The 12,612-nt window shown below is 46.0% G+C and overlaps 1 protein-coding gene across 1 annotated transcript in view; it reads right to left on the reverse strand.

Annotated features, from left to right (window-relative positions):
- Nucleotides 1–1,294: 1,294 nt before the first annotated feature.
- Nucleotides 1,295–12,612, reverse strand: part of LOC118207245 (formin-F) — a 33,181-nt gene continuing 21,863 nt past the window's right edge. The window contains exons 6-11 of the mRNA XM_035380625.1: nt 10,898–11,050; nt 8,625–8,754; nt 8,485–8,517; nt 7,944–8,041; nt 7,563–7,646; nt 1,295–4,884 (exon numbers count right to left, since the gene is read on the reverse strand). Coding sequence (XP_035236516.1) covers nt 4,780–4,884; nt 7,563–7,646; nt 7,944–8,041; nt 8,485–8,517; nt 8,625–8,754; nt 10,898–11,050 — 603 coding nt within the window. The 3' untranslated portion in view covers nt 1,295–4,779. The remainder of the gene's footprint in view (nt 4,885–7,562; nt 7,647–7,943; nt 8,042–8,484; nt 8,518–8,624; nt 8,755–10,897; nt 11,051–12,612) is intronic.

The raw sequence follows: 12,612 nt of genomic DNA on the forward strand, positions 1-12,612 counted from the left end.
CATAATTTCAAGAACAGCCATTCGGCCCATCCAGGCTTGTAATTTCCTTACACACTAGAGAGTATCTAAGCACTGCCTCTACTACATGGCCTAGCAAGCCGTTCCATGAATTGACAACGATTTTCATAAAGAAATATTTCCTGATATTCAAGGGGAATTTACGTCAAGCTAATTTTTAATATTCGTAAAATAAATTATGCTTAATGCTATGCCACTGGAAGAGCTTGAGATAGTTATCTTTGTGGAAAAAAACCCAGTGTGAAAAAAATTGCGACATTTAGAATTGTGAAGAGATTAAAAACCTTATGTGACGCAATTTAGAAATCAGTGTACTGTTTATCTGTGTGACAGGCATCTCTATTCAGCGTTAAATTATTCATTAAAAAATGAACTGTACATTTCTGAAAGCAACAGCCTTGTATTACCCTCTCTTAGACACCACCGAATGTACATTCTTGACTAATGATTACTGATTAAAAAAATTATTGCATGTGATGTGAGCAAAGACAGTTTATGGCCTCAAGGAACAATGGCACCATCTCCTTCTGTACCACATATACTGTATCAGAGAATAAGAAAACTAATTCATAGTAACACTATAAACCCAATTGCTTTGCTTAGGATTACTGAATGAATGTCCTTGCCACTGCAAAACCAGCCTTTTAAACTTAAGCCGAGAAGCTATAATTGCTTAAGTCTTCATTTTCTTGGGTCTTTTCCCTCTCATACATGCACCTGTAAATACTCTTTTCTAAAATACTATATTCTTCTGATCTAAATTGTAGAAGAAGGATAAGAGAGTTCAGTTGATCTTTCGTTCATGCATCAGTCAGAAGCTTTCATATCTGACACTTTTAATCCTTGGTTTATCAGGAAAATCACAGATTGCAGACCTTGACACTTCTAAACAGTGGATCCGTGGCACGTCTTGGAAGTCTGCCGCGCAGTGAACCTATTATCTCTCTTTAAAATGAGAGGCATGTGAGACATGAATGCACTTCACCATGAAAGTAACCAGCTTTCAGCACTTAACTTTTGACATGACAGAGTGAGGAAATGGACTGGTTATATAAATCACACAGAAATCGGGTGACTCCAGGTGCTCCTGGGAATAACACGCTGGCGTTCAGGCTTTGAAGAGCTGGTAAAATGTAGGCTTAGCACAGCTGCACGCGTTGGCTGGGAGCGCTGGCACTACATCCACAGCCCCGAAAATGATGCTGAGGGGGGCGTGGCATCTTTTACGGGGGGCCTTGCAGGCATGCAGCCCACAGACGACTCCAAATGCACCGCAAACCGTCATTTCCTCAATTTTATTAAGAGAGATCATAATTCATACCATGCCACACAAACATTCATAAGTGCCCCCCCCCCCCCCCACACACACACACATTTGTTAAGCAGCTGACTCATAATTTTGCTATTCATACTGTGTGAGTACAGTCAACATCTGTCAAATGTGAACCGTGAACAAATAAAACAAGTATTACTTTAATGTCGCTTTGATACTTCAATGTTGTTTCAAGGGAAGCAGATTAATTTTCCATCCCTTTTGTCCCCTGACATTTCAGTTTTGTTTGTTTCATCCAGTGATCACTTAAACAAAATAAAACAACATTTTCATTCATTTGCGAGTCCAAGAGAATCAGTGATTTGAAGAAAAATGTAGAAAAACATCTTGGTAAAATGGGTAGCACTGTCGCTTAACAGCAAGAATGCCCCAAGGTCAAATCCCTTTCTATGTGGAGGTGGCTAGTTCTCCACATGTCCGTGTGGGTTCCTTCCACAGTCTGAAGACGTGCAAGGTAGGCTAACTGGAGAGTCTAAACTTCCCATAGGTGAATCTGTAGCCCTGCAATGGACTGGCAAACATGTCCAGTGTGTATTCCTGCCTCATGTCAACATTTCACAATTTATGGTTCAATATACAAATTTTTTAAATGTATATATGTATATATATATATATATGCATACACACAGGCCAAAAGTTATTAGGCCACCAGAACTTGCACATTTATTGAATGACAAACCAAAGTTCAATTTCGACCAACAATAACACAAAAAGATTACTTTTATTTAAAAACACACCTTTCCTCAAAATAGCCTCCTTTGGCTTTAATTACAATTAAATTGATTACTGAATTCATTTTTCAAAGTGGGAGGTGGAGGGGTGGGAAGGACGTGAAGGGTAATTACATTGAGTGAAATATTCTCTACCTTAAGTTAAAAAAAAAAAACCCAGGTAGCCTAATTCCTTTAGCCTATAGTGCGAGTAAAATAGGCAGTAAAGTTGCAAGAAATATGGCAAAGAAGAAAGAGTTAGGCTTAGATATGCGGGGCCAAGTAAACATTGAGGCCAGAAGGTTATTCTGAGTGCAGAATTGAAAAGGAGCTTAAGCTTTCCAGGTGCAGTGTTCAGTACACACTCAGAAGGGTCCAGCTGATGGGCAGTAATGTTAACAGGAGAAGACCAGGAAGATCAAGAGGCAGAAGACAAATATCTTCGGTTGTTCGGTGAGTGAAACTGCTGTAAAACTGCACAACTACAGGAAGTACTCAATGCAACTAGAGAGAAACCAGTTCCCCTGACTACAGTGAAACAGCAACCACAATCTGCTGGTCTAAAAGGATGTGTAACTGTGAAAAAGCCCTTGCTATGTACTGTTAACAAGAAGAAAAGACTTTAGTGGGTCAAGCACCATCAAGACTGGACCAAAAAAAAATTGGCAAAGGCAGATGCACATCCTCATCCAGGCTCCTTGTGATTTCTGAGCTCACCAGGACTCTCTTTCTTCTTAAAAGTTAGTTTTGGTTAGCCTAATGTTTGGCCTATGTATTTCTCAGCCTCATAATGGCTTCCTTGACTTTCACTGGCACAACTATGGTCCTCATGTTGACAAACGGCAATAACAGAATCCAAAGGCAATTAGGCTAGAATCAAAACTGAAACCTCTTTTATACCTGCACTAGGGAAGCAATTGAACACACCTGACTAATCAGAAACACCTGTGAAGCCATCTGTCCAAACCAAATGACACCTTTAAATGGGGGTATATTTATATAAGAAGAGCTGTAATTTCTACATGATGAAACCAAAATGTATAAAAATACACTTAAATAAATGCAGGGACTGTGCACTTCAACCACATGTGAATAGTTTTATTACAAATCTAAAATTGTGAAGCATAGAGCCAAATCAATATAAAATGTCTGTCTAAAACATTATGGTGCTCACTGTGTATAATAGCGCAGTCCATACACTGTGAAAGCAACACAATTTTTGTGGTTTCGACTCTGTACTCCAGCACTTTGGATTTGAAATGAAACAATGAATATGTGGTTAAAGTACAGACTGTCAGTTTTAATTTGCAGGTATAAACATTCATATTGGGTGAATCATGTAGGGATTGCAGCACTTTTTATACATAGTCCCCCCATTTTGGAGAGGCAATATAGGGGAAAATACCAACAAAAAAAACACTTTACTGTAAAAATGCTGAATTAAATAAAAAGCAAGGAAATGGCTGTTCAAAGCCATGTTTAAAAGATACATGTAATTATTCCTATGTGTGCAGAATTGCTTTAAGCCTCTACCACATAATGTATAAAGCATTGCAGTCAATTTGACCAGAAAGATTTAATTAAAATTGAATTTTCATTTCACAAAATATTTCAACTATGCAATACGTAAAATTCCATCCCTGGCATGGATTATGGGTTCATTATGCGAGACACTCACTCTAAAGAAATGCTTTTAAAGTCTAACCAATTAAAATGTCAGGGGCAAAGCGACCTCAGCTCAAAATCAATCTGACATTCTCAGGACCTTTTCAGGGACCAATTTCAGTGTCTTTTATGCCGCCACAGCTCTTTCAGGACGGAGGGAAGGAGGGTGGGGCTCACGGATGGGAGTCGGTTGCGCATCATTGGGGTCAACCGGCTTGCCAAGAGCTTCCGGATATTTCCGGTGACGCCGTTCGTCACGGGTGGCCGCTGGGCACCCTTTGAGAAGCCCCGCCCCTCGACCGCGGCGGGTCTGGCTTCGGTTGCGGTGCAGTCGCGATCGACCGCCGGACCGGTCAGCGGAAGCCGTTCCCCCGGCTGGCGGTGGCGACACTCCCACTTGTAAACTGTCCTTTTTTGTGAGCCTGAAAATCCTGAGCAAGCAGCGGGTCGATCAAATGCCTGTTAAAGCCCTGCACCAACAGAGCCCTTTAATAAATCCCCAGAGGCTTAAAGTCCAGGTGAATCCCCCGCAGCGGCGGTGGAAGAACAATCTTGTACAGGGAACCGCAACCCTCCACGATACGCACCAAACCTGCTGCTTGCTATCACCTGCCTGGCGACCTCCAGACTCTGGTATTGCCACAAGCACTGATTACAGTCAGCTGAAGTCTCACAGCGATCACGGTTAACCAAAGTACAAAAAATTACCTCAGCATAATTTATTCATACAAAATGAAGAAATGAATTACATATACAATACATCATTTAAAAAAAAATGTTCATACTTCCATGTAATGGGACGGGTCATTTAAAGGAGCTTGCTTATACAGTGCCATACTGCAAGGCACAGGTCTGCACTGCACTTGTAGTTCAGGAAAGAAAAAAGAAAATAACTTAATTCTTAGGAATGTCCATTTCTAAAATGTCAGGAACAAAAACGATGGTTGTCGGCCGGTGGACGGACCGTACCTACCATGGCGGTAACGGGCGTGTCCCACCGGGATTTAAGCACGACCCGTCAGCTTCTCTTCAGTCAACAGGCTCCGCAGGGCGTCACGGCGCCATTTCGGCGTGGACCCTCCTGAAATCGGCCGCGAAGGCGCACACCCACCCGAAGAGCTCCTGGGAGTCCTGTTCGGGCGGTTCTCCAAATTTCACCTTCGACGGGGGAACAAGTCACACACACACAGCCCAGGATTAGCACGAGCCAGCATTACGTGCCAAACCGCAACAACGTTACTTATCTTCACTCTTCTGAGCACATTCATGCCTCAACTCCAACAGCGTTTGTCTTTGAATCTGTCACACAAACTAAGGCAAGCGCTGAAAGAAAGGCCTGAGTGTGATTCCAAAGGGTAAGTCCCATCAATTCTGGTCATGTCTTTTGTGGTAACAACCTGGTGTAGGACCCAACATTGTTTGGCCTAGCATGGGCAGCTCTGATGAACTTATTTTACACTGATTCTATATGAATTTCTGGATTTTTCATTACAAGAAAGCTAAAATGCCCCCTATAAAAATTCAAATGCACGCAGAAAACAGTGAAAGTTATCGCTCAACCAACTCTCACCCCCAAATCCCCCCCCCCCAAATTATTGCGTCCATTCAAAAGTTTGTTGGTTTGGTTAAAATTAATTTCCGGCTAAGCCACAGCGGGCCTCACACCCTCACTCTCTGCTTCCCTTTCAGTTCCCATGCCTTTTAATCCTGAAGTACCCACGCTAGCGACGACCACACCTACTAGCGAAGGTGTCATCCATCAGCGCTATCTATCAAAGAACCAGCACGCCGCTATGGTGCCTGACCTGAAGATCGTTTGAAAAAACATAACAACGTGCTGCTACTCGCGTGGATTTTCTGATACGCTTTCGAACGCAAACAGGGATGAGACGGGGCCGCAGTAAAACACATTCTGACCGCGCCACTTAACGCCAACGCCGCTCTATCGATCCTGAGAGATGAGACCCGCGCGCGGCCGTCACATAAAACAGAAGAACGGCCTCCTGGGAGGGCCGCCCCGCTGCAGCGCTCGTCCTTGGCACAGGGACACTCCGGGCGGTGCGGAATCGAGTCTCAGACTGTGCCGCTGGCTGAGCAGGGGTCCAGAGGGGCAAAGCACACCGGCGTTAGCTAGGGGTTGGGGGTTTCGGGGGGGGGGGGGGGCACTTTAATGAGCAGGGTGTCCTCAACTCAACGCCCCGTACCGAAACCGAATCCACCCGATGATCTGGGCACATTCAGTGCCCCTGCGTCAGCTGTGTGTAGTGCCCCTCATGGAAACTAAATATACTGCAATATACTGCTGCTTTTATATAGATATTGAAATATATATATATATATTTAAATACATTGCCATTAAATGCATTTAGCAGATACAATTATTTTGAAATATGTGGATGATTTAGAAAGTAATTATATTTTGAAATAATTGCATTTGCTAAATATTTAACACCAATATATTTTAAATACATAATGACATTTCACTGTCTGAAAGCAGCAGCAATTTATATATTTTTTCCCCAAATTCTGTAAATGTTTGAACTTTCATAATACATTTTGCCGCCACCCCCCCTAACCCCCCCCCCCCCCAACCCCCACTGACCACCTTATTGGCCCGAGTTGGGTAAATTTGTGTAGTGAGCAGAAGCGTAATTGGGATCCCCCCCCCCCATCGCCCTTGGCCCGCGGCCCGCGGCCCGCTCCGTCAGGTCCTGCTGCTCCGCCTGCTTAAGGAGGTGAGCGCGCTCCACGCCCTGCTGGACGGGCCTTGTGGAAATTAGGACAGCTGGAAAATCTGTATTACTTACAGCACAAAAAAACCCCACAAGGATCGCTTACGTCCATCCGGACCAACTAAACACCTGGGCCGTTCCTCAAAGGGGCTTCTATGAACACTGCAAACGGAGACAAGAATGCCGCCAAAATAAAAATGAGAACCCCTGGGAATTTTAGTCATTTGTCCTTATTAGACCTGTTAAGACTTATTTTCGAAATAAGCTTCGAACTGCAAGGCTCAAGGGAATTGCCCTTTCTTCTATCAGTTGTTTGTGTTGTGATTTCCTCGGGGCGAAAGCACACATTATCTCATTGATTCTGGAGCCTCAAAGCAAACAAAACGTCCACAATCTAGCAACTCGAACACCAGATGTGTGCTGCGATCGTGTCGGCCCACTGCAACGGTGACACTTCAAATTAATATTGTGCCACTAAGCAGGTTTTTTTCCGCGGGCTGCGTCAAAGGGAATGTCAACGGTCAGATCATATTTACCGTGCGACTGCAAAACAAACCGGTCTCCTGGGAATCCGGTGTTAAAAACCGCTTCGCGAAATGTTGGGCGAAACAGAAAGGACGAGCGGTGTAACGGCAGGAGCAGGAAAAATACGCTAAAATGTATTTTGTTACAAAATACAAAACGCCTCCCAGATAACTATCTGTGAACTACAATCAAAATGGCGGAGGCCTTTTCCAGAAGGCCAAGAGTATAAAGCATACAAAAAGATGTGACCGTCCCCTTATTACACATGAAATACGCACATGCAAACACGTGCACTGGAAATACTGTCCGTCCCAGAAGTACACGACGCGATGGAGACGTGAGCATAGAGCTCCATAGCCGCTCTGGCACCTGGCAGTGCCGATTGGGGAGCGCGCCGACAAAGTTAGTAACCTTGAAGAATGGCCTGCCTGAAATACGTCTCATCTCCACCCCTCCACGCCGAGATAAGCCGGGAACAATCGAAAAGGAGGCGGCCCGACACTGCGGGAGCGGGAAGCCATCCGTCTCGGGCGCCCGGGCTGCACAACAGAGATATTGAAATAATAACTCAGGGATTACCAAGACGTCGGCGTAGAGTTTCTTCATCTCCTCGCACTTCTTCGTCAGCTGGGAGAGATCAGCGCTGTACCTCTCAATCGCCGTCTGCAGCAGAGATTAAGGGCGGAGGGAGTTACCGGCGAGGTCATTAATTCGCTGAAACGCGGGAGAGCGGCTCCGGCGATCTCGGGCGCCGCCGCTCGCGAGCGATGTCGCTTGCCGTCACCCGGGCCGTCGGCGCGAAAGCCGGGCTCTCGGAGCACATCAAAATAAAACGGCTTCCCCACCTAAATCAAGCGCGTCCTTAAAGGAAGCCGACGCCCAGGCTGCAGATACATCCCGTGTGTCAGTGCTCTAAACAATGTAGGTGCTTTGTGGACGGGAAATAAAAAAAAGGTTTACCTTCAAGTCTTTGGAAAACTTTTGCTTCTGCGGCCCTTGGTTTTTCACCTTCTGCGTTTTTTTGTACTGAACCACCTTCTGCAGCTCATTCTTCAGCACTAGAAGGTGACACATTGTGGGCATCATCAATCTTTTGTGGCCACTGAAGCAGATCTCCACCTAAAATCTTTCCTCTCCACCGGCCCGTCCAGCCCCACAGAGTACCTGCGCTCATATCGACCACTCTAAGTCAGAAACCGTGCTATCTGAAAGCCTTTATACAGCTCAGAACATGCCACTGTAAAGAGATTTGTCAGACAAACACTTCTAATGTCAGAAGAATGCGATATCAGAAATGGTCCTAAATCACTTTTGAGTCCATAACCAACTATTTAATCTTTCTGGTCGAAGTGATCGAAGAGCATAATGTCCTACGGATATCTCCTCCCTCAGGCTATGCAGATCCAGAATAGTTTCACATGCAGAAGAGCACACGAACTTAATCTACATTCAGTAAAATTTGTAGTGTTGTTGTAATATGCTTCTTGTTTGGAAGACTCACCGTCCACCTCTGCTACAAGGCCTTCAATGGATGCTGCAGGGGAGAAAGACATCACAAAAAAAGAGAAAAAAGTCAATTTGACGAAGAAAAAAAAACGGCAGCAAATTTTTCGGTTTTCGATAAAACTTTGATAAGCTCACCCCCAGGAACAGTCTCAAATTCTGTCAACTCCTGGGAAAACGTCGCCAAGTGGGGCTCGTGCAACACGATCTGTTCGACAAGGGCATGCAGCAAGGTGAACTTCCTGCTTTTCCCACGAAGCTGGGAGAGCTGTAGGCGTGGGGAGGGGGCGGGGGGTGTGGGGGGGGGGGGGGGGGGGGCGGGGGGTGTGGGGGGGGGGCAGGGGGTGAGGGGTTAGGGAAACGGTAAAAGGCGGGTCAGGCCCCCGCTCCTTTGACAGAGAGCCAGAGCCTCACAATTCCACACACACGCTGGGCCTTGAGATGCAGAGCAGGCTCACAAAAGGGCAGCATGCAAGCTCCCTGCCCAAGGTCTCTGGCTGAATGAGCTTCGAGAAGCGAATGCAATTCAACTACACACACACAAACACACGCACACACAAACACACATGCACAGACAGAAAGACAGCCAGGCAGACAGACACACACACACAAACACACACACACACACAAACACGCATGCACACACACAAACCGCACACACAGACACACACACATACACAGAATCGTGGTGAAGCACTTCCACTGAGGGGCATTTCTTGTGGAAGCAGTTGTAAACAAGGCTTTCGACTGTTTATAAAAAAAATGATTTAAAAAAATATCTTTGTGGGAACTGCACAAGGGCTGCATTCTCGCTGCCCTCATTGTGTTCACTTCCACCAAAGTGGCAGAATAATAGCAGGTTACATGACATGTCAGTGTATTACATTTTTGTATAAAAATTAAAAAAAAAAAAACTTTCACGGAGCTTAACTGAAAGTGATTAAACTTTGCTCACAAACTACAATCTCAAAAACATTTACGATCTTAACTGACAATCATAACTGAAGAGACTCTAAACGATTCTGCTAAAAAGGCGAGCCTCTCTGCGTATTTCGTATTTCTTCGTACTACTGAATTAAAAGGCGAAACGGGAACTTTTCCAATCAATGACGCGATTGTGTTCGTTTCCTTCCATTCACAATGTTTACCGATTCCGAGTCCGTGTCGGTCCCCCGGGGACACGGCGAGAAGAGGCGCCCGAGCGGCATCGAAAACATTTCAGCCCACTCTCCTTTTGAAATAAACGCTGCTCTGAGAGTGGCTGTGTCCTCTCTCTTTCACGTCGATTTCTGGCCACGTTTCTCGAGGAACCGCCCTCGGAGGGCAAACGCTTTCACTCTCACCTCTCGAGCGCTTCCGTGGGAGTGAGATTCGGTTTCATTAGCCCGGGATACAGGCCTTTAACACCCCAGAAGATAGGTTTTCTTTTTAGTTCGTCGCCACAGGCGCCTCAATTCAGACGCGGTTTGTATATTTGAGTTATGGGTAAAATCGATAGAACTGACAGGGGCCTCTTAAGAATCACACAGATACCCTGGAACAATTTTATTGCTCAAAAGGTTTAAAAAAAAAAAAAAGAAGGGAGCAGGATCCCAAGAGGAAAATTCTGAAATCTGTGAAGCGATGGGTGACAATAAAAAATATATATAATAACTATATAGGTACATAATAATAGCTTATTTACAAATTCTAATTTTAATTATTTGAATTATTATTATTATTATTATTATTATTATTCAGAAAAAATGTGACTGGATTTCACCCCCTCCTGGCATGATGCGTGTTGCAATTCCCAGGGAGGTACATATCTGATGCAAAGCATCTGCAAACACAGCAGCCAGTCTATCGTAACAGGGATGTGATTTTATCTGCTTGCTCGGGAAATACTGATTTTCTCAGCTTAAAAATCTCTGCCTGTCACTAGTATTTTGCCTCAGTGTTGAAAACATTCTATTCTACTATCCGCTGCCAGAGTGAGAAAACTCTTGGGGCCAACCGTAGTGTGCTCAGCTGCTTAGAGTTCAAACCCCCAGACCACAAAACAGAATTCCAAATGGAATGGCTAGTCCTCATTTTCAAAGATTTGGATGGCAATTCCAGTTTTGATGCAGTTCTGTGGTCAAACCTGAGGCATAAACTTCAGCTAAGCACACTGAAATTGACTCATTATGTCATGCAGATGACATGCCACCCTCCTTTGCCTCCGGTGGTGACATTTATCAGCATTTTTATTTATATATTTATTTTTAAAGGTGGGCCGTGTGACCCCAGCCAGCCACAGGTGATTGACAGAAGGGAAATGGAGCAGGGGGCCCTCTGTGAGTACCAATGAGCATTCTGAATACCCCCCCTCCCCCATCCCGCCTCCACCCGGGGAGGTCAGGCCGCACGCGGGCGTGAAAGGGGCATACTTTAGTCAAGGACGAGAGGCGAACTCCCTTGGCCTTCTCCTTCCCGGCATTCTCGTTGAGGTAATTGCCCACGGCGAGGAGGTACTCCAGCACGGAGACGAAGGCCCTGCAGCCGGACAGCTGATTGCACATCCTGATCTTCTGGTTAATCAGCTGAAACACAAACAGAGGAGGCGCAGAAGTGAGTCCTTCCTCCGTTCCCTTCTCCTCTTCTCCTCCCTCCTTCCCCTGCCGCATTTCAAGAGTCCCACCGAGCAGGTCAGGGTGACACCGTTTTTTAACGACAAAGGGAATGGAAAGTAAAAAAAAACTAAAAATAAAGGAGCTTTCTGAAGACCATTTTGGGGGTGAAAAAACTGCAGACAGACACATTACTCCGCTCTGGATTGACACTGGGAATATTTTTAGCCCAACAAGTAAGCGTGCATCTTTTCCCCTGATGGTTACAGCCTATGCTTATGGAGAAAAACAGAATATTAAAAAATGAGTATAATTTCTCATCACTTGTTTATATCATTCTCATCCAGTGACATACAGTGTTAATCACAATGCTGAATCACAGTCACATCCTGAAAAACTAGGATATGCGTAACAAACGGCGTGCTTAAATCACACTGAAGGTGGGACCTAATGACAATCTGAAGGGAAATAAAAAGATTTTAAAACCACCTAGGTGTTTATATAGTGTCAAAAAATGATCCATGAATTAGAGCACTCTCAAATATCAGGAAGATGATGAAACCCCTTCCAGCTCTCTCGCTATTGCCTTCCTCTCTCTTTCTGTCTCTCTCTCTCCCTACAGTATATTCTCTCTGAACCTCCCAAAGGCATCGCTCTGCGGGCTGTGAGTGAACAGTATTAAGGTTTAATATCGTTACGTTTTTACAACGGCAGCTGAGGAGAAGCACAGCCTGGCAGAGTCTCCACGTTGGATGAAACATTAATGCCGCAAAACATCTCATCTGAACCTTCAGCCCGTTCCTGACAGAAAAACAACATTATCCCTGGCCAAAATTATTTCACTATGCAGTGCTTAATGAAATGTAGCCACACTTGGTGTTTTATTTAGACACTGCATTCATCACAATGCTGATAATCGCATCCCTCTTTTGGGTTCTCCCTGGCAGTTTGAAACGTAGCCGAGCCGTTCGGCCTCTCCGTTAACTCTCGCTCATCCGGAGAGGGCGGGGCGGGTTCGCGCCGGCGGGAGGATGCGGCCCGGCGGTTAAAAAACGGCGGGTCTTCCAGCGAGCGCCGAGCGAGGTCTCGCCCTCCCCGGCCCCTCCAGCTTTGAGAAGCAGCCGGCGCAAGGCGCGAGCTGGTTTTCTCCCGCCTGGCTGACAGTGATGCATGGACCTCCTCGCCCCCCCCCCCCCGGGGGGGAACGGCTCCGAGCGAGGCATCTGGCCGCTCTCTGCCATTGTGTAAGGTCAGGCAATATACCTGTCCATATGTTCGGGTTTGTCTGGAAACCTCGGGGCTCGTGCTTTCGAGCGCACGACCCCGCCCCGGAGCGGCGCCCCCGCGCCCCCGGCCATCTGCTTCGGCGCCGGGCGAGGCGGAAGCCGGGTATGCAAATCAGCGTTCCTGGAAGCGGCCTCGCCGGCGGTACACGAGAGGCGGATGGGGTGGGGTGGGGTGGGGTGGGGGGGTGGGGGGCGTTCCGCCGCGCCGGGGTCCAAGGAGAGCGGCCGGAATGCAGACGTTTCATGTTC

This window comes from Anguilla anguilla, chromosome 11 (assembly GCF_013347855.1).
Source record: "Anguilla anguilla isolate fAngAng1 chromosome 11, fAngAng1.pri, whole genome shotgun sequence".
Taxonomy (NCBI): domain Eukaryota; kingdom Metazoa; phylum Chordata; class Actinopteri; order Anguilliformes; family Anguillidae; genus Anguilla; species Anguilla anguilla.